General features: G+C 39.3%; 1 protein-coding gene across 1 annotated transcript in view; it reads left to right on the forward strand.

Moving 5' to 3' along the window:
• Positions 1-19,924, forward strand: part of mtor (mechanistic target of rapamycin kinase) — a 121,470-nt gene that overhangs the window by 63,898 nt on the left and 37,648 nt on the right. The window contains exons 29-34 of the mRNA XM_042491148.2: positions 1,892-1,967; positions 4,661-4,800; positions 10,659-10,759; positions 11,370-11,485; positions 15,029-15,106; positions 16,116-16,223. Coding sequence (XP_042347082.1) covers positions 1,892-1,967; positions 4,661-4,800; positions 10,659-10,759; positions 11,370-11,485; positions 15,029-15,106; positions 16,116-16,223 — 619 coding nt within the window. The remainder of the gene's footprint in view (positions 1-1,891; positions 1,968-4,660; positions 4,801-10,658; positions 10,760-11,369; positions 11,486-15,028; positions 15,107-16,115; positions 16,224-19,924) is intronic.

Genomic DNA, 19,924 nt, shown 5'->3' on the forward strand with positions numbered 1-19,924 from the left:
GCACTCTTCAAACGCTACATTTTACAGATGTATTGGCCGTGGCTGCACACAGGGTTTTGCAGTTGAGGAAATATAATAGACCTGCGGTTCATATGAGTGTTTCCAGATGTGGTGGCAGTGCGGGTGACTGTAGGGCATACAAATGGGAATTGTGGTGACTTGACAGATAACGCAGCATTTGTCAAACAAGTGTGACAAATGTCAATGGGTGCATTTGCTTTTCACAAGGAACACCTTGCTAAGAGAGAGAACAGTTATTCTACAATTGCAAAAATGCATTGAAGCTGATTTTTTAGTTGACTTAGTTGGCAATGGTAAGCCTCATTGTGGGGTAAATGACTTTTCTTACACAATTCTAACTCATCTCTGCAGAAATCCAGGTTCAGTGCCCGAAAGTGGTTCCACTGGCTTTATTCTGCATTCTGACAATCATGGTTAGTAATGTTTGAGGATGGATGATGGTAAAAGATCACAACCTTGCGTCTCCTACTGCTTTGTTGGCGCCTGCACAGTATGGTCTGAGAAAAAAGCCCTTCCCACCCTTCCCAGGTCAACTGTGGAGTTAGCAGCAACAAAGGCTTCAGTGCAAGGCAATTACATCACAGATTGGGGAGAAAAGGGGAAAAAGTTTTTTTTCTTGGCTACCTCTTTAGCTGTGTCAAGACATGTCAAAAAATTTCCTCCCACAGAGGACCAGTTAGACATTTGGCATTCTATCAACAGCCTCCGGTGTAATCACTCACATTCAGGATGTGCAAATCTACGTTTTGTCACTACATCATTTTAAAATTATAGGTGGACTTCCAACTTGTACAGTAAGTTGGCTGTTAGATAAATATGTATGGTGAGACAGCTGTACTTAAACAAAAAGCTTTTTTGTCATAACAATAGTACGTGCATCTGTTACAGTTTGGCCAATGGCTGCCAGAAACTAACTACTGAGCTCGAAATAGTGATTTAAAAGCCCCCGCTCACTTCATCTATCCGTCCTCACATGGGTTTAAGGCACCGCTAATGGCATTCATTGTCTGCTTAAATAATAACAATTCTGATTCATCTACCAGATGAACTATAGGCTGCCAGTTGGGCAAGGTTGAATACTTTTAATCATATAATTTAATAATTTGTTGCGGCTATCATGAAGATTTACAACAGTAACTGATAAATATCCACTGACTGCTGTTTTTTCTCAAGTTTTTTTCAAATTCAAATTCACATTGTTATACTGGGTTTCCCACACATTCATTTATTTGTTTTGTTTATTTATTTATTTTGGAGATCGATTGTTCATTGGTAGCGCTACTGGCCTACATATATATATATATATATATACTGTCCTATTATTTATAACATCACACTATCGTACTGCAGAGCATACTGTTGTCACAGACAGGGCAGCAGAACGCCAGGTGCTGTGAAAGTGAAACTTAAATGTTTGCTGTGCTCGGTCGAAAAGTTTACTTTCGCTCACTCTGCACTCTGCCTCTTCTGTCATCCATCAATCTGATCAGCTCTGACTGGATCAACTGATCAGTTGTCCATGCCGCGACCCAAACTGTTGAGGGATAAAAATAAAAGTTATTAAAAAGTTAAATTTATCAGTAACCTACAGAAAACCAGTGTGTGCAACAAGAGTCCACCTTCCACCTTTCTTTCCATCTCTTTGTCATTCTTCCTCAGTCCCACTCTTGTCAGTTTGGGTCAGGAGGGTGACTCACATTTTTGCTTACACATTGCCCCTGTCTCAGTCATGTCATCGTCAGTTGCGTTGTTTCACTATTGACATAATCATATGAAAATTAGGTAGACATCACCCAACCCTAGTATCTATACAGTATCTACATATTGAACCAGATTGTTGCATTCTAAGTTTTTTTTTCATATCTTGCAGCATCAACAACAAACTGCAGCAGCCAGAAGCGGCATCTGGGGTGCTGGAATATGCCATGAAACATTTTGGTGAATTGGTGAGTAGTTTTTTTTTTGCCTCCAACTTTAAACAGACATCTTATATAACATTGCATGCAGACTGACAATATGACAAACAAACTTGGCCCCCCTTTTATCACTACATTAGCACAGCAGGGCGCTGCTGCAGAGGGCCTCTGCAAAAACATTTCATCACTAATACAAGCAGCAACAACTCTCAACAACTCAGACCTTTGATGCATTTTCAGACCAAATAAAATAAATTAAATACATTTTCTTAGTGGACTGTATTATGTGGTCTCCTGTTCGCATACACTTTTTCCAGGGAATCTTTCCCCATACATACAGTGTAACATGGGGATGAGGTCCATTTGAGACACATACCCTTGGAACACCCTGTTCTTAATGTGCAGCACGTGGAAAAACCATCTGCTACACTGATCAGTAGTCAAGGGCAAGGAGCAGAATAATGGACTTTCTCATCCAGTGGACAGAATGTTTGGATTTTAATTCTGTGTGTGTCTGCTTTGTATTTCTTAAAAAATACATGGGAATGTTTAGTGCTTTTTTTCCATTGGTCAAAGAATGTTTTATTCTTAAAAAAAAAACAACCCAAAAGTAATTACTTCTTAATGGCGAGTGGTTTGTAAGGTCCCTAAATAGCTTGATTCACAATGACTCTCTCTGACCTCTAATGGGCGAAGTTAAAAGCCACGGAATATTTGACTATTTCTTTCGCTGGATTTTTTTTCCCGTTCATGCACAAAACTCCTCCCCCCCCTAATATTCCTGAAAACTCCACAGTGTTTCATGTTGTGTGAAGGTGGACCTGGTCCAGATATGAAGTAACTGTCAGACAGTGGACATGCATTGGAAACCATCAAACAGATTTTCCACAAAAATTACATAAGATGTTGTTTTGATCCTTCTCCCTCCCTGTTACCAAAATTGCATCATGAAATAACTGTGGTTTTTGCATGCTCGTTTCTTGGATGCGTTGGACAGTCTTTTTAGCATCAGTACCAGTCATGAACTTAATGGTGATAGAACAGATTGAATCAGTATCTTTCTATGGTCACCAGTAATTATAGTATTAAAACATTTACAAAAGCTATGCATTTATTTTGGCTTTTTTTGGTAAAAGTTCATTACAATGAACATGACCATAGTAATTTAGTCTTTTTGCAACATTAATAAAGCAAAGCAAAAAACTTTTTGTTTTGTTTTTGTTTTTTTTTAAATAAAGTAGCACTTAAATAGACAGGTGCAACAAAAAAAACTGTCTAAAACACAAATCAATACAACTGATTTTAAAAAACATAACATAGCCACTAAGTTCATCTTATGGAAAAATGATAAAAGATCGACTCAAATTATAGCTCTGGCATGTAAGTTCTAGTGTAAATTAGTAGGGGTGTATCTGATTCAGAATTGTCTGTTGGATCGGATTTGACTGTTTGTTACACATATTTGAATGTACATTTTTTTTCCAAAAAGAGTTTGAACTGAGTACGGTAAGACATTTAGGGTGACAGAAAGGTTTATGTAATATAGTATACAAGCCAAATTAGCCATCCTTATGTGTGATAATTATGTAAAGAAAGGATCAGAGATGCAACACCACTTATGCTGGCACAATATCAAAGATATTGTTATTTCAGAGCCTGACTGAGCAAAGTTTCTTTCCCTCTAGGCAGCTGTATCTGTTCCTCTCAGACTCGCCCTGTGTACACAGCTGCCTGTATCAGAGATCAGCTTAAAAGCGAGGAGCACTCACTCTGCAGCTAAATCTATAGACTGAAATGTTCCCAGAATACTCCTCATACTGACTGGCAAAAAAAAAAAAAAAAGATTAATTTGAAGGACTAATGGGGGTCTGATTGATTGTTCCTATCTTCAACTTTTAAGGGGAAGCCCTAAAAAGAGAGATTATAACCCTCAATTTGCAGTACAGTTAAAAAAATTAAACAGCATATTAGCAAGCAGACTTTCTAATATGCAATGTTTTTAATTTTCATCCAATCCAGAGTTGCTACAAAATTGAATTCAAGCGCTTAGCTGACGCTGATGGCAAACTTAATGTCAGTGGCGAAAAGACACATTGAAAAAAACAGGCTGCATTTAAGAGATAACCTAAACATAGTAATGTCCAATAGATTGCATTCACTGGATTTTTAATGAAGTGGATATTTTTAGCCTAAAGTCAAGTCAAACGTTTTTCTTTTCCCAACCATGAGGATGCCGATAGAGAAGGTCTTTTCTTCTGCCTTTGTGAACTGCATTTATGTGTCTCTGTAAAAGCATGTTAAAAGTAAAAAGACTCAGTAAAAGCAGTTTCGCTGTGCACTTCCAGGAAACCTTGTTTATGAGGTGACCACATGAATAACTTTACTGTGGGAGGATGCAGGGTTTCCCTGTTTAGTGTACCAGCCAGGAATCAAAGGTTGGCAGAGATCTGTGTATGTAATCATTGGTTGATATCCCACAAAAGACGTCAATAACTAGATGTCACTTTAACGGGAGGTCAGTGTTTGAATATAATGAGGTAGGGATTGATTGATCAAGTTGGGAACCTCCAATCAGAAAGAACAAAGTATGCCCTTCAATGCTTTTTGCGAACACGAACAAAACAGTTTATTTAAGAAGAGTAATTGAGGTTAATTGTATGGGTTCTTGCACTTAATTTCAGTGTTCTTATGTGATGTGATTCCTTTCTGCTTTTATCTACTAGGAAATCCAAGCCACTTGGTATGAGAAGCTCCATGAGTGGGAGGATGCCCTGGTATCATACGACAAGAAGATCGACATGAACAAAGAGGATCCAGAGCTCATCCTGGGTAGAATGCGCTGCTTAGAGGCCCTGGGAGAATGGTATGTCAGTATTTTTATCTGTTGTGAGTTCACTAGGGTTAAAAACAGTTTGTTCAAGTCAGTGTTTTAGCCTTCAGGTCTCAGATTCATTGATATGTATTTTACTACATAAACACTATAAACTCACTATTATTTGCTGTGTTAGTTAGTTTCTAAGACATACTGGCATTGGCTTTTTAATGTAAATATAATGTGTGAGCTACTGAAGTTATAAAATAGAGAAGAAATTGTTTTCTTCAGCTTTTAACCGTGGCTCTAGTGGATAAAGACAGTGTCAGGGGTGGTATACTTGCTGTGAGCTATTTCATTTCCCATTTTTATTTGCGTGGGCAGCCTATTCCTAACGAGTTCTGTAATTTCGCCTTTGATGACGGGGCAAAAAGAGAAAAAAAGTCTGTCTGAATTGACTGGAGCAGTTCTACTGGGAAATGCATGAACAGGCATCCAGTGACAGTGAGAGGCGCCGCCACTCCAATGAAACCTCACCACAGCTGAGGCTCAACTCCATAACGACCGCCCATCCTTCAAAGAGCATTTTTTTGGGGGAAAAAGAAAGTCACAAGTTGTCCGAGGGATCCAACTATGTGGATCGTCACAGAGCTCATGACGCTGAGCAGATGTTAATTTGCTTATGTAACAGGCCTCCTCGTGCCATCGTTGTATATGCTTTGAGTCATTTCACAAGAAATGATTCAGTAATTTCAGAAGAAAGTGATTCAGCTGAAAAGAGGCTTTGTGTTGATGTTTGTGTGTGGATGGGTAAGGCTGGGAGATGATATAACAGATGACTGGGTCATTAGTCAAATGGGATCAGACTTAAGAGAACACATTGTTCCCTCTCAAGGTAAGGGGATACTGTAGCAGTGTTATGTATCATAATCCATGGTAATGTTTTTGACAGTTGGACTCAAACATTAGTTGGGTATTCAGTGTTTTCCCACAGGAGTAGAATCTATGTGTCTATCTATGCAGTTTGTGGAGTTTGAGTCACGGGATGGATAATTGATCTGTCGATCTGTCAGGGCTGAGCAGAACAATGGATGGCAAGAGCAGCTCCAGCTGAGGGAGTCAAAGAGAACTTTTAGACCCAGCATAATGAACGAATGAACTTTCACTGAATGGTATTAATATTTGAATAGCACTCCTAATGAATGATCCAGCTCCAATAGTGTGAAAGTAATACGTGGTGGTAGATGTTTTAATGGTGGCAGGCTGCCACAAATAAATGAATGTGTGGAGAAACTCTGGTACTGGATAGCTTTGAACTAACCTTAAGTCCAGAATGTCTATCTTAAGTTTTGAAATTATTTAATTAAGAGTATTGACAAAAGAAATATGAATTAGTAATTAAAATAGGACCTCATATTAGCTGAGTCTTCACTGCCACAATGACAAGTCGGTTACAGTGGAGTTTGTTAGTGTTTGGGAAATGTCTTTATTTTGAGATAGCCCCCATAACACAATCAGTAAATAACTGTGCTGTTTTAATGAACCTCTGCCACACCACCCCTCACCACCATAGACCCTGTTTGTCTTTCTAAGGGGGAGAGGGGATTTTTACGTGGATATAGCAGGTCAGCAGTATATGCCACATAGAATTGGTATACTTCATCTAAAAGCTGGGAAAAAATAAACTGAGATGCCGCTCAGCTCTGTGTATCAAGTTGTTCTAGTCATATATCTGTATTAAACCTTGTGTTTTGGTCAGGCAACTGTTCCAACTTTGAAAGTTTGGTGTGTAGGGGCTTAGAATAGTATGATGAAAGTTTATGATGCCACTCTCATGATTAGTTATATCTCATAAGTTGTTGCAGCAACTTTGGGGGTTAATACCACTTGTCACGCAGATTTTGTGCCAAATTTGACCTTTTCTGACCACTTGAAAATTAATGAATAGGGTCAAAAATATCACATTAAAACACCAAGACCTTGAGGAATGCAATGGAGAAATGCTGTTTTAAAATAAATTGACACTTAGATCTCTGTATGATTTGCATTTTTCAGCAATTTGATGACAAGAACTTCTGTTCTGGAAACTGTCGAGAAACCCCATTATTGTTAATATATCTATGAAAGCCAGACAACCTCTGAATGATGATGAATGTTGATAGTCTGTGGCTGTAGAGTTTCATGGGGCTGTGATTATGCCAGAAGTCAAAAAATGGTCTCACTGCAATGAAATGTCTCTTATGGGGACTAACATCATCACACATGAACACGACTGAGGTCATTAATCCACAGGAGTGTCTGCTGTCCAGTCATTTATGCATTTGCAAGACTGTTTAGACTGTTGAGATATCATGAGGTGACAGGTCAAGGGAACCCCTGTGAAAAGGGCCACCCCTTGCCAAAATGAAGCCTCCCTCCTGACAAGATGGCATTACATGGGTTATACCAATGGATTCCTCAGGACTTTAAGTTTCATGTAATATTTTCTTCACTGTAGCTTTGAAAGTCAGCCTGTCGCACCCTCTGAAAAAACAGTAATGTCTGCCAGGAGACTGGTGTCCTAGCAGAGTGAAGGAGTTTTAAAAATTCCATGTATATCTTTGGATCAGGTGATTGAGTGTTTTGGTTCTGTTAAACCTCACACATCAATCTGCTTACTACAGGAGCTGTTTTATATCTGACAAATGTTACTACGTGGCACTTAAAGCTGCTTATTTCAGCAAGACAATACCAAGCCAAGTGTCTGCATATGTTACAGAAGCCTTGCTTTGTAGTAAAAGAGTGTGGCCACTAAACCAACCTGCCTTATTGGCCAATACTGATGCTGTGCCAATATTATTGCGCATCTCTACCAATAACTATATTCAGTTCCCAAACGCTTATTGAGTGCCTCGCACACCCACACAGGTGACCCCACAGTTTATTCTGGCTGATTAGATTCTGTTCAGGTTGAAGGTGGGCAGAAATATGCTAGGAATGACATGATATCACAAAAGATAATCTCCTAATTAAAACAGTAAAGGTGTAATAGACCTTTTATTACAAAAGACATTTTGGCACATTGCAGCAGGAAAAGAATACGTAGTCGTTTTTAATGTTATCATTTATGGCAACGTTAAAAAATCACTGCATTCCATTGAGATGAGCTTGTTCCAGGATCCTGATATTGTGCTTCCATCATGTGTCATTGCTTACTGGAACACTTGATGGAACCAAGTTTGTTGACCTGTACTGTTGGAATGGTCATATTGTCCTGTCCAAACAGGTACAAAGCATCTAAAAAGAGAGATGTCAGCTGAACACAGTTGGCATGAGCTCACACAGCCTCGAGAAGAGGTCTTATCAAGCTCAAATGAAAACCTCTGTGTGGGTGAATCGATGGTTTGTAGTGTCGGGCCTTTTAAAGACTCTTTACATTAAATTAATTCCTCCATTCAAGATTTATTTTAACAGCTTTCCAACTGAAATTCCAAAGTTGTGAATAATAGTCTGCTGAGTCAAATTATAACTGGAGCTTTTCCTTCGGTTGGACTCTCTCTGTTTGTCCGCTGTAGACACATACGCCCATTGTACCGGAGCTTTTTGTACTTGTTGCTTTCATGTTATATGATAGCCAGGCAGCTGGAGAATGGCTTCACTTCACTGACCCCGTCCAAACCGACCTCTCTCTTTTTTTTCTGTCTGTGCCTTCTTTTGCCTCTCCCTCACTCAAGCTTGCTCCAGCATCCTGCCTGTAAAACACATGCGGTGGGTTTGATCTCCTCCCGCACAATGCTGCACTGATTGTTGTTAATGAGGAATTAGTCTTGGTTAGATGCACCTGACCCCGACAGGGAACATCCATCTGTTTGTAGAGATACGTGATTTTATCATAGTGCTGCGGGACGGTACACTGATTTAAGATGTTCATGTTCAAGAACAAATGAAGAAATAAATGATGGCAGATGGAAATGAAACCAAGTCTTATCTTCTTCTCATCTTTGGCAGGAAGTGCTTGGCCATTCTCGTGAAGGATTTTTTTTCCATTGTTGTTTGGCGCAGGAAAAGTGAATTTAGTGTCTTGACATGTATATATTATCATCAGGACTTGGAGTTTAGAAAAGCCTTTTTATCTGTTGAGGATATGGACCAGAGCAGTACAGTTTGGCATTGCTTTAGACAAGTTGTAAAAACCGTAGTTTTTGCAATTTTACCGTGGTTGTCAAATTCATGTCAGTCAGGAATAACTGTTAGCTCATCTGTATCTGCAGTCCAACTTCTTCATTTTCTACAGAAGAATCTTCTGCCATTTACTCTATGTATGTTCTATATTTAGCTGTCATTTTTCACACAGCTGTCAGACACCATTTGATATGCAAATTGTTTCACTGGCATTGAATTAGGAGGGAGTGTAATTCTAGGTTGTTTAGAATTCTTTCTTACAAGGATGCACAAGATTGGACTTTTTGCCCATGTCTGATATGCTGATATATAGCAACTCATTTGGCCAATAACCGATATCGATCGTTCCTCTTTTTTCCCCACCTAATTTTAGTGATTATCAAATTCTCTTCTGTAGTAGAATTAACATCATATTATGCATACTCTTATTGCAATGGTCCATTAGCAGATGGAGACTTAAAATACCATGCCTTTTGATGTTTGTTAAATTCATTCATCGTGCAAGATAAGAAAAGTACTTCAACTTAGGGTGGATGTGTCGTACATATTCACTTTAACATTCCTGTTGACATTGGTAGAAATGAGCATGTTGGCTGATTACGATATTTCATTTTAAATCTGGTATCTTACGATACTGGTGTCATGCCAATAATATTGTTCATCCTTACTTTCTTGTATTGTTGATCGAGTGTCTTGTATGCCTAAGTTGATAATTACAATAATAATTGTATATAATTGTATAAAAGATATACTGATATCACCTTGATCATTTTGCTGGCCTCCATATTGCAATGTTGTTCTTACATATGAATGCCACCAATATTTTAGCCAACATGACGCTAGAATAAGCAGCAGGACATTTCCGACCATTGTAAGACTTGAACACAGCGAATCTCCCCTTTTTTTCTTTCCACCTCACCTTTTTGTGCCTGTCCAAAAAAAAAACAACAATAAAATACAACACAATGCAGCATACTGGTAGCTTGCAGTTGCACTTTTTGAGTGGAACACACAGTCCTTATAGTTATTAGTTTGCCAAACCCTGGCATCAATCCAAAAAGTCAGTCGTTTGTAGTTCATTGACTTTACCGTCCACTTTGTTGACCCATCAGTTAACCAACTAGCTCCCAGGCTGCTCGCTGGGAGCTGACTGTAACCCATTAGCCGGGTCATGGAGGTATCTGCAGTTTTCCCAGAGCTTTGCTAAGATTGTCTATAATTTGCAGGAGGCATCACCTGTTTTTGTTGGCAAAATTAGTCTCAAACTGAGTAATTAGGACTATTCTTATAAAATCATTTTATATATACTTTGTTGTATACATTTACAGGTGTTAATTACTTTTTGAAAAATAGGTTAAATGTTTCTTTTCATAATCAAATTGCAAAATCTGAAAATTTTAAGAATTTGAAGATAACTGCTTTTGGATGTATTTGCATTATTATGCAATCATATTTTTATTATCAATGGCAGAAAAAGGTCTCAAACTGACAATAACATTGTTTATTGCAGTTATTTCTGGGACGATATGCCATCCTATGAAAGTGGTTATCAGGACAGGCCTAGCGTCTTGGTAGCAGTCCATGATGCCACACTGCAGTGTATACAATAATACTCTGCATCTTATTACCTGATCAATTAGGAAACCTGGTGATTTTGATTAACTGCTGTCATCACTGTGAACATGGCACTGAACAAATTTAGATCTGCTTTTTTCTGCCATCTGAAACCTGCAGTTCATGTTTTCCAGGGGCCAGTTGCACCAGCAGTGCTGTGAGGAGTGGACGCTGGTGAGTGAGGAAACCCAGGCCAAGATGGCTCGTATGGCTGCTGCTGCCGCCTGGGGTCTAGGTAACTAACCACTCAAAATACTTAATGTCAGATTTGAACTAACAGTTGAAAGTATTTGGAATACAAAGTCAAAAATAAACAATATTGTAGCAGTCAGTAGAGTTTGAAGAGCAGACTTGTGCATGGAGCATTTAGGTTATCCTTCGCCTGACTCAGTGCAGCAATGCAATCAGCCCAAGCAGCAATGAAAACACTGAATGCTCTTGCCAAGCCCCCCCTCACATAACCAGATGGGAATGGTATCCAGTCATAACATTGACATATCGTAACGTGCAACGGTGAAGAAAAGCAGGGGCCACACTGCCGAAGCATCCTCTGAGGTTTGCGGTTTGTGGCTTTGACTGTCTTAAGTCAATCGTAAACCCTGAGACGAAACCCAACCAGCAGGCTCTTCTATCTGAAGACTCAGACCATGTTTTATTGTTTTTGTTGGGAAGCAAGATGTTGAAGTTGCAATCATTTATATTACAGCAAGCTGAGATGGAGTGTAGTTCAAAACAGCACAGATGAGCTGCCAAACTTGAATCTGCCTCAGTCTTGCCAAGTCAGGACTCAAGACATCCACTTAATAGCACCTGTTTTTGTGATTTCTTGTAATGTGTTTGTCCAGGGCACTGGGACAGCATGGAGGAGTACACATGTATGATCCCAAGAGACACACATGATGGCGCCTTCTATAGAGCAGTGCTCGCTCTGCATCAGGACCTCTTCTCATTGGCCCAGCAGGTGGGTTACATCACCACTCACAAAACACCCAGTGGATAGGATTTCCTCCCATTCAATGTACATTAAAAGCCTGTAATTTTAGAAAACATCTCATAAAGACATGCCACATGGGAATTTGCCTAGTCTCAGAGTTTCTGGAATTTTCATTAGTCTGTACAGCAAGGTATGAACATTTAAAATCATTGGAAAGCAACACTGTACATAAACATAAAAACGGCTTTACTGTTATTCCAGACAGGATCATATTTCCCCATCAGCTTAGACTTTTCATTAAAAGGAATCAAATGTGCGAGGTTTGTTTTGTTTTTTTCCTTTTACAATGTGGTACATCCGTGGAGTAGAAATGTTATGTAACTCTTGAAATTGTAAATCATCACAGCGTTCAGCCTCAACAAACACAGAGCCCCCTTCCCCCCCTGTCTGCCTGTCGGCAAGGTCCAGTGGAGGTCAGGGGGGTGTTTTCTTAATTTTACAAAGTTTGGGGATGTTAGATGAGCTCATGGTCTCCGGAGATGGATTTGTTCAAGCTGGATGCCAGCACGTCTAACCCACACAAGCTCCAGCACCGACACTAGTAAACACCTGCTCCTCCAATTTCCCTGGGCTCATCCTCTGAGTCGCCTTTTCACCACAAAGCCCAGGAGACCTGCTCTGCGTGCCCCCCCATCCCTCCACAGATACACTCCCTCGTCTAATTTGGAGATTAGATCCAGGTGTGGCCTATAGGATTCTAAATCAGCTGAATAGGGAAAGCAGACTTTTGACTCTTGGCGACAGTGAGGCCACTCACAATGAATGAGGAGGAATGAAAAGCAGATGGAGCGAGGGTGAAAGCTTAAATGTCAACATGAGCTCAGTCTAGTCTTCCGGATGTGGTTGGTAATCCTCACATTTAAGTCCTTTTGATTCTGTAGGGCTGTTCCTTTCCTCGCTCTTTACCCCCAACAACCAGACATGTGCTCCAGGAGTTTTGGCTTGCATCTTTGTGAAAGTTTTCACATTACTTTGCTTTATAAATCTCAGTGTTTGGTCAGTTTCAACGATGATGTGTAGACACGACAGTTGTGTTCCCCGCAGTAAAACATTTTGCAGGATTCATGATATATTCGGTCCACCAGTGTGCATTTATATTGTTTCATGGTTTCCTCACACTTCCAGTATTCTTTCAAACATTCGCTCTGTATCTCAGTGTAGGGGCATACCCCATAGTGAGATACTGAGAGAATGTTATCAGAAGCGGGGTTACCTTTGTAACCGAACGTTTCCTTTAACAGTTGATTTGGCCAGCTATTTACATAGAGGCCTTCATTTCACACTGTAACGATAAAGTCATCTCACTGGACTTATCCCTATCTAAGTACATAAGAATAACCTTTATGTAAGAGAATGCAGGACTGGGTCACAGTTTGTTTGTGCTGCCAGAAGCCAGACACTGCACTTATCAGGAGTCGTCTGGACTGAACATTTCCAAAAAGGGCCTCAGCGTAGTAATTCAGGAGTAAACAGGACCATAACCGAGTGGAGGCTATAAAGAAGTAGCCTCATTGTCACCTTGTCCCAACCATCCTCCCATAACCCCTCCTCTTGTTGTGCATGCCTGAAGAGGTGTTTAGGCACGCCATTTCTCCTTTCCCTCCCCACAAAAAAAAATAATTGCCGGGAGCTGGTCTGAAACAGCTGGCCTCCAAGAACTTCCCCAGTCATCCTCCCTCATTTTACCTTCCCACTAATAACAGTTCCCAAAAACATTGACTGTAGAAGCCCGAGATATCGGCAGGCGTTCAGCCACAGTGCTTGTGTCCTTGTTTGTCCCCTTGGCTGCTCTGGATCAGGTCCCTCTCTCAGTCATGGTTTTTCCACCCCTCGGGGTTCTAATGGTGATGGAATGTCTGCAGTATCCTTGAATTTGGGGAAGTGTGGTCTTATTACAAAAAGTCATGGAACTGGAAGTTAACAAATGAGTCAGTAATATTCAGTGATACACCCAAAAAACAGGAAGGCAAGAAAAACATTTTTAGGGCATGAATGTACTCTGGCAGTTGGTTGAACATCACAAAAACATTTGGGAATTTGCATTGTGGTCATGGAAGGAAACATGACTAACAGCCCCTATTTTTGAATTCTTCTTCATCCTCCAATTCCTCTCTCTTTCTATGACTGTGCATGCAAATTTGACAATTGTGGCTGAAGGCATTATTTTTACGGGATGTATTCCCGTCCGTCCCATTCTTTTAAACGTGACATCTCAAGAACACCTTGTGGAAATTTTCTCAAATTTGGCACAAATGTCAACTTGGACTAAAGGATGAACTGGTTTGATTTTGGTGGTCAAAGGCCAAGGTCACTGTGACCTCATGCCCATCTCATTCTTATGAACGCAATATCTTGGTAATGTCTTGAGGGAATTTCTTTAAATTTGGCACCAATGTCCAATTGTACTTAACAAGGAAAAGATTTGTAATAACAGGGAATTTTCCTCAAATTTGACACAAATGCTGACTTAGACTAAAAGATAAACCAATTTTATTTTTGGTGGTCACAGACCAAGGTCAGTGTGACCTTGTATCCGTTTCATTCTTGTTAATGCAGTATTTCAGGAACTTATATTTGGCACAAATGTCCACTGGGATTCAATGTTGAAATGATTGCATTTTGGTGGTCATACTGTAATTATGACATTTCACCTAAATGTCTAATAGGATAAAATATGTAATGTGAAGTGATAACATTTTACATCCAAAAGGTCAAAGGTCACTTTTACTGTGGCATTATAATGTTTATGGCCATTATTCAATGCCTTTACTCATGAACGGAAGTGAAGACATTTGATCAGATACCAAATTTGTGACATTAATCTTGGATGTCCACATTGAAATTGTGCCTTCTTGCAGCAACATCCTTATTTGAAGCATTGTCTACTGACATGATGACATATGATTCTGTACAGACATGGATGTAAACTATAACTTTACCAGTTGGCAGAGGCATACAAACTCGAAGTGGTAATTTCTAGTTTTTAAATATACCTTTGACATTCCCATCCATGGTTACATAATTTTCACACAGTTGCTCCCAACAGTTCATTTCCTTCTCCTCATAAAACTCTTGGCACTCAGCAGTGCATCAAACCATTTTGCTATACAAGCAGGCGCTCTAGTTCTAGTTGCACTAATGTGTCACCGTTGGCTGCACTTAAGTGAAAAGGGTGTGAGCAGCAATTACATGCCTTCATTCGTCTGTACTAAGTGATTTATTCCCTGGGTTAAGTTGGATCCCAGTTGGTCCTGATGCAAGAAGGCTTTAGGACGATGTGATATTGTGACATGGTACATTCAGGGGTCATGCAAGTGTTATGTTTTTCAAGGAAGTGCCATTTTTGCTACTTTTAGCTTTACTGTTACAAGTTAAATGTTGGATCAAATCATGGATCAAACCTGTGTTTCCCATGTTGAAGATTGTTCAGAAGCTAACAATTGCACCATTTGGGCAGACATTTCATTCAAAGATGACATTGTAAATGTTTGTTTGTTTGTTTTCATTTAGTGTATCGACAAAGCAAGAGACCTCCTGGATGCTGAGCTGACAGCCATGGCTGGAGAGAGTTACAGTCGAGCCTACGGGGTAAGTGTTCCGCTGAGTCAGCCAAAATATTCAATGCTTGGCTTTACTCAACCATCTCATTCCTCATAGCATTTGTGTCCAGAATGAAAATTTTATGAAAGTGATGATTTATAAAAGTTTAAGTGTCTGATCTTGCTTCTGTAGAAGTCAAAGGCCTAAATATTTACATTCCTCCATTATTCCATGCCATTATTTTATTATCTATATATGTGGAGTTTTCCAAGCAACGTTTCAAATAAAAGTTGCAACCCAGAACAATGGAGTTCCTCTTGTACAGATGTTGTCAGGTGATGTTAGCATGATAGCCATTTAATCCTGATCAATTTTGACTTAAATACTGTAGCTGTTCACCATGAACAGCAGACACACTTAAGCAGGCATCTAGACTCTTGATGTAGTTAAAAATACCTATTTGTTAGGCCTATTTCCTTCTAACTAGGGGCTGGTCCAGGGCAAGCCTGAGCCAGCCCTTACTATAAGCTTTAATCGTAGATTCTAATGCATTTACAAGCATTAAAGAATTACTGAACCCCAAAGTTTTGACTGAAGTGTGTCTGCCCTGCAAATTCAATAATTGCCTCTCGAAAGTTTAAAAAAAAAGTATCGACCTTGGCAGCACAAGGGGGGGGGGCTAAGACATGCCCAGTCACTCCTTCCTGCGGCGGAGGAGAGTGAGGGGGAGGAGGAGAAGCTGTTTGATACTAAAAGCTCCCACTACATACGTCATGTGCCTCTAGATCAGTCATTAGCAAAATTCAATTGCAGTTGGAGCGCTTTAACCAGCAGGGATCAGTTGCTATAGAAATTTATACCATAACACAGTATGTATATATGTTGCACTAAAATGTCAAGATTTTGACCTTACTCCATCAACAGCACTGCAAAATAACTATATACATGGGTGGTTGGGGGTTTAGTTACTCTTTACTGGTCCTTTTTATATTGCACACAAGGGGCTTTTGCAACCATAATAGTGTTTTAAGGATGAATGTGTGTGTTTGTGTCCCAGGCCATGGTGTCTTGCCAGATGCTGTCAGAACTAGAGGAGGTGATCCAGTACAAACTGGTGCCAGAGAGGAGGGACATCATCAGGGAAACATGGTGGGAGAGGCTTCAGGTAACTGCAGCGCATGATATATGGACGCACACACACAAACACTCACGTGTGCAAATACAAATGTAAAGCAGATGTTGGACAGGCTACTGTTACTAATGGGAAACATTTCATGCCAAACCCAAACATACACACACTAATACCTCAGCGAGTAAAGATTTTACATCTTGTAGATTTGTATGTTTATATCTGTATTTTAAAGTTAATTTTAAGTTTATATCTAAAAGTAGAATCATGTTGAGGTCTGTTAAGTGTTATTTACAGTGCTTTAGCAACTTACAGATGAAGGTCAGAAGAAGCTAAGCTAAAGATATGTCCCACATGCGGCCAAAACCAGCTTCAATCTGTCCGAATGAGACTATTTGTTATTCAGTTAAAACCTTGCAGCTACCTCGGCTGGAGCTGCAACAATTCGTCGATTAAATTATTAGTCGCAGGACAGAAGAAAATTAATTGGCAACTATTTTGATCATCAAATAAGCATTTTGGGCAAGCATTTGCTGGTTTCATGCCTTTTACATGTGAGAATTTGATGATTTCTTTGTCAGACATGATTGAATAACTTTGGATTTTCAGACAGTTGGTCAGATAAAATGTACAGCTTTTAGATCTCTTGGGTTCTGTAAAATTTCGCAACGCATTGTTTTTACTATTTTCTGACATTTTATTAAAAAAGGTTATTAGATTAATGGAGAAAATAATAGGCAGATTAATTCCTAATAAAAAAAATAATGGTTAGTTGCAACCCACAAGGCCAAGAAGCACAACACCAGCATCAAAGAAGTCGCCACTATGAAAGTCGCTTGTGTCACCTCACGTTGCTGTATCTCTGCTGAAAAGTTGAACATGAACACAGCACAAAGACTACAGCTGATGGCCAATCAGCCTGTATGTTCTGCACATGCATGAGAGGAAGAAACTCTCCATACCCGCAGATGGCAGTTGTCTGTAACAGTCATTCAAAAAGGGAAACCGGAGGACTGTCATGATGCTTATTAGCTAGTCAGTACATTAACAATCCAATCCAGTGTTGAAAGAACAAAGTATTTTTACTGTGCACTGGTGAACAAGAATACAAATCATGAGGAAACGTTTCAAAAACTCTACTTTAGCCCTTTGAATACTTTCCTCACTTCTGTTTCTCTTTTTGTGTGCTGAGCTGAACTGCCAATCAGTGATTTCATTCACCGTCTCCCGACGATGATTCAACATGCTAATTTTCTGAAAAAAAGCAGACAAGAGTTGATGAGGGCCAGTAGCAAGTGACACACCACAAAGACTAATGTGACAGATGCCTGCTGACCAACCACAAAATTGATATAATGCACCAACTAATATTTCAACTTTATTTGCAAAATATTTCCCACTCATCGCCCCAAATCTATTTTTTGTGACTGATTATTTTTTAGCGTAATGAATTGCTAATGCAGCGTTATGGACAGTCACTAATTTGTTGAGATCATCTTTTTGGCTGGCATCAATTCACATTCACATTTATGTGCTGCATCTGTTAGAAATCTCTCATATTGGTCTCCTTGTTTTGTTTGATGAAGAACATATTCAGTTTGATTTTCCATTTTTTTGTTTTAATGCTGACTAAAGACTCATGTGACAAATGCTCACCAACAGCCCAACATTGACTGATCCCCATTCAACCGACCACAAAAATGATATAATGCACCAAATAATAGTTCAACTTTATTTGCAAAATACTGCTTACTCATCACTCATTTTTTTTTTTTTTTTTGGCAAATCCTTTTTCAGTGTAATGAATTGCTAATGCATAATTATGGACAGTTTCTAATTTTTTCAGATCATCAATTTGGCTTTTTTGTCCTTTTTCCCTGTTCTCAACTTTCTTATAATAGCAGGTGATCTTATGCTGTGATGAGTCCGCTTTGAGTGATGCTTAATGAATACAGTAAGCAGCAACACATTAATCTTACATTCCCTTCTGAGGAATACTACCTTAGGTAGCTATACCAGTGGCAAAGGAGATTGATGTAGACTGCACTGCTTGTTTCTTTTTTTTACTTTTGTTGCCTCCCACTTGTGTTGAAGCTCACAATGTCATTCAGGGGGAAAATGGAACTTAAAAGTTAATGACTTTGCTAAAACTTTTATGGCATGTTGATATCAGCTTCGAAACTTGAGAAAGTCACTTTGGCCACTTGTCCACATGTTCAGATAGTTTTGGACATTAACTCAAGTTTCATAGGTGACAGCTGAAACAGAGCTTGTTAAACTCATTGATTAAATACACTTTCACTAAAAACACCTTCAGACTTAATAAGAAAATAAGATCACTTTTCAATTAAAAGTTGCCCTTGCATGCCCTTGCATGCCATCGCCTGTGTGAAATGACCCTTTGACATCCTGGAAAGAAAGCATGGCTCATTTTATGTAACCCACACTTTAACCCCATCCAAATGCTTCCTACTTCCTGAGGCTGATTATGATTGCCATTATTATCATTATTAATTGTGAATTACAGTGTCGTACATGCTGATAAATGAGACAGCAGGACGTGTGGAGGAACCACAAATCCACAAGGCGGTTGGGGAAAATTGCACCGCCCGCCAAGTCTTTGGAATTTGAGACAAATGCCATCCGATCTAAGATAATACTGTTCAAGTTCATCTTTTCCATGTTGGCTTTTTTACAGCTTAATCAAAATGTGGTTGTTTGAAAGGCCTTGTATGTGCATGTTGAGGGAAGAATTTAAGGCGAGCGGATAAACTGATAAGCCATTGAACTGTGATGCACCATGCGTGACACCATGGCATCCAAGCTGCTCGCTTAAATACAGCTTTTATAATTCTCCGTAGACCCTGTTGGCATTCCTGTCCTTCATCTCCTGCTCAGATGATACTGACATCTTGGAAAATCCTAATAACCTGCGTCATCCTTTACCTTAACTGCAGCCCTGGAAGATTGGATTGGTTTGAAGACCACATGTGCTTGCCCATAGGGCTCTAGTATACTTCTTTCAAAATCAGATTCGCTATATTCTTAAAGTCTATTGAATACTTCACTGAGTACAAATGTCAGCACACATCAAAGGGACTGTCCACATCAGAAGGTCATTGTAAAGGAGATAATGCTGGAAAAACAACAAAACAAAGACAGCACTTATTTTGACTGCTTGAAAATTGACACTTAATGACATTTTTTTTTTTTTTTAGAAATGGCTCATTTTTAAGGCATCACAAAAACAAAATGATAAAACGAAATGTCTTCATAAAACAAAACAAGGAGACCAATCAAAGAGATAGCTTTTTTTAACAGCAGATGCTGAGCATGAATGTGAATTCATGCCAGACTAATGGATGGTCTTCAAAAGTAAGTGATAGTCCAACATTTTGCATAAGCAGTGCGTTACATGAAAATGAATAAGTCAGAAAATAATACATTTGGGGACGATGAGAGAGAAACATCTCAAAAGTTCAGCTTTTCAGTTGGTGCATTATGGTATTTTTGAGTACTTTGTTTTCTTTCTGGCTTTAGGATAAAGGCTTGACATAAGTCAGCACCAAGAATTTGTCAAAAACAAACGAAAAGCAGTGTTTGTTTTCATCCAAACATTTTTTTTCTTGTTTCTATAACGTTAGCTTGACCATTGGATGGAAACAGTTACACGCACACTCAAATCCCTGCGCAGTAAAATGAAGATACTCTTGATCGTCCTGACTTTTTCCATTCAT

The sequence above is a fragment of the Plectropomus leopardus genome, chromosome 9 (assembly GCF_026936395.1).
Source record: "Plectropomus leopardus strain MGB_pleo_1.0 chromosome 9, ASM2693639v1, whole genome shotgun sequence".
NCBI classification, from domain to species: domain Eukaryota; kingdom Metazoa; phylum Chordata; class Actinopteri; order Perciformes; family Serranidae; genus Plectropomus; species Plectropomus leopardus.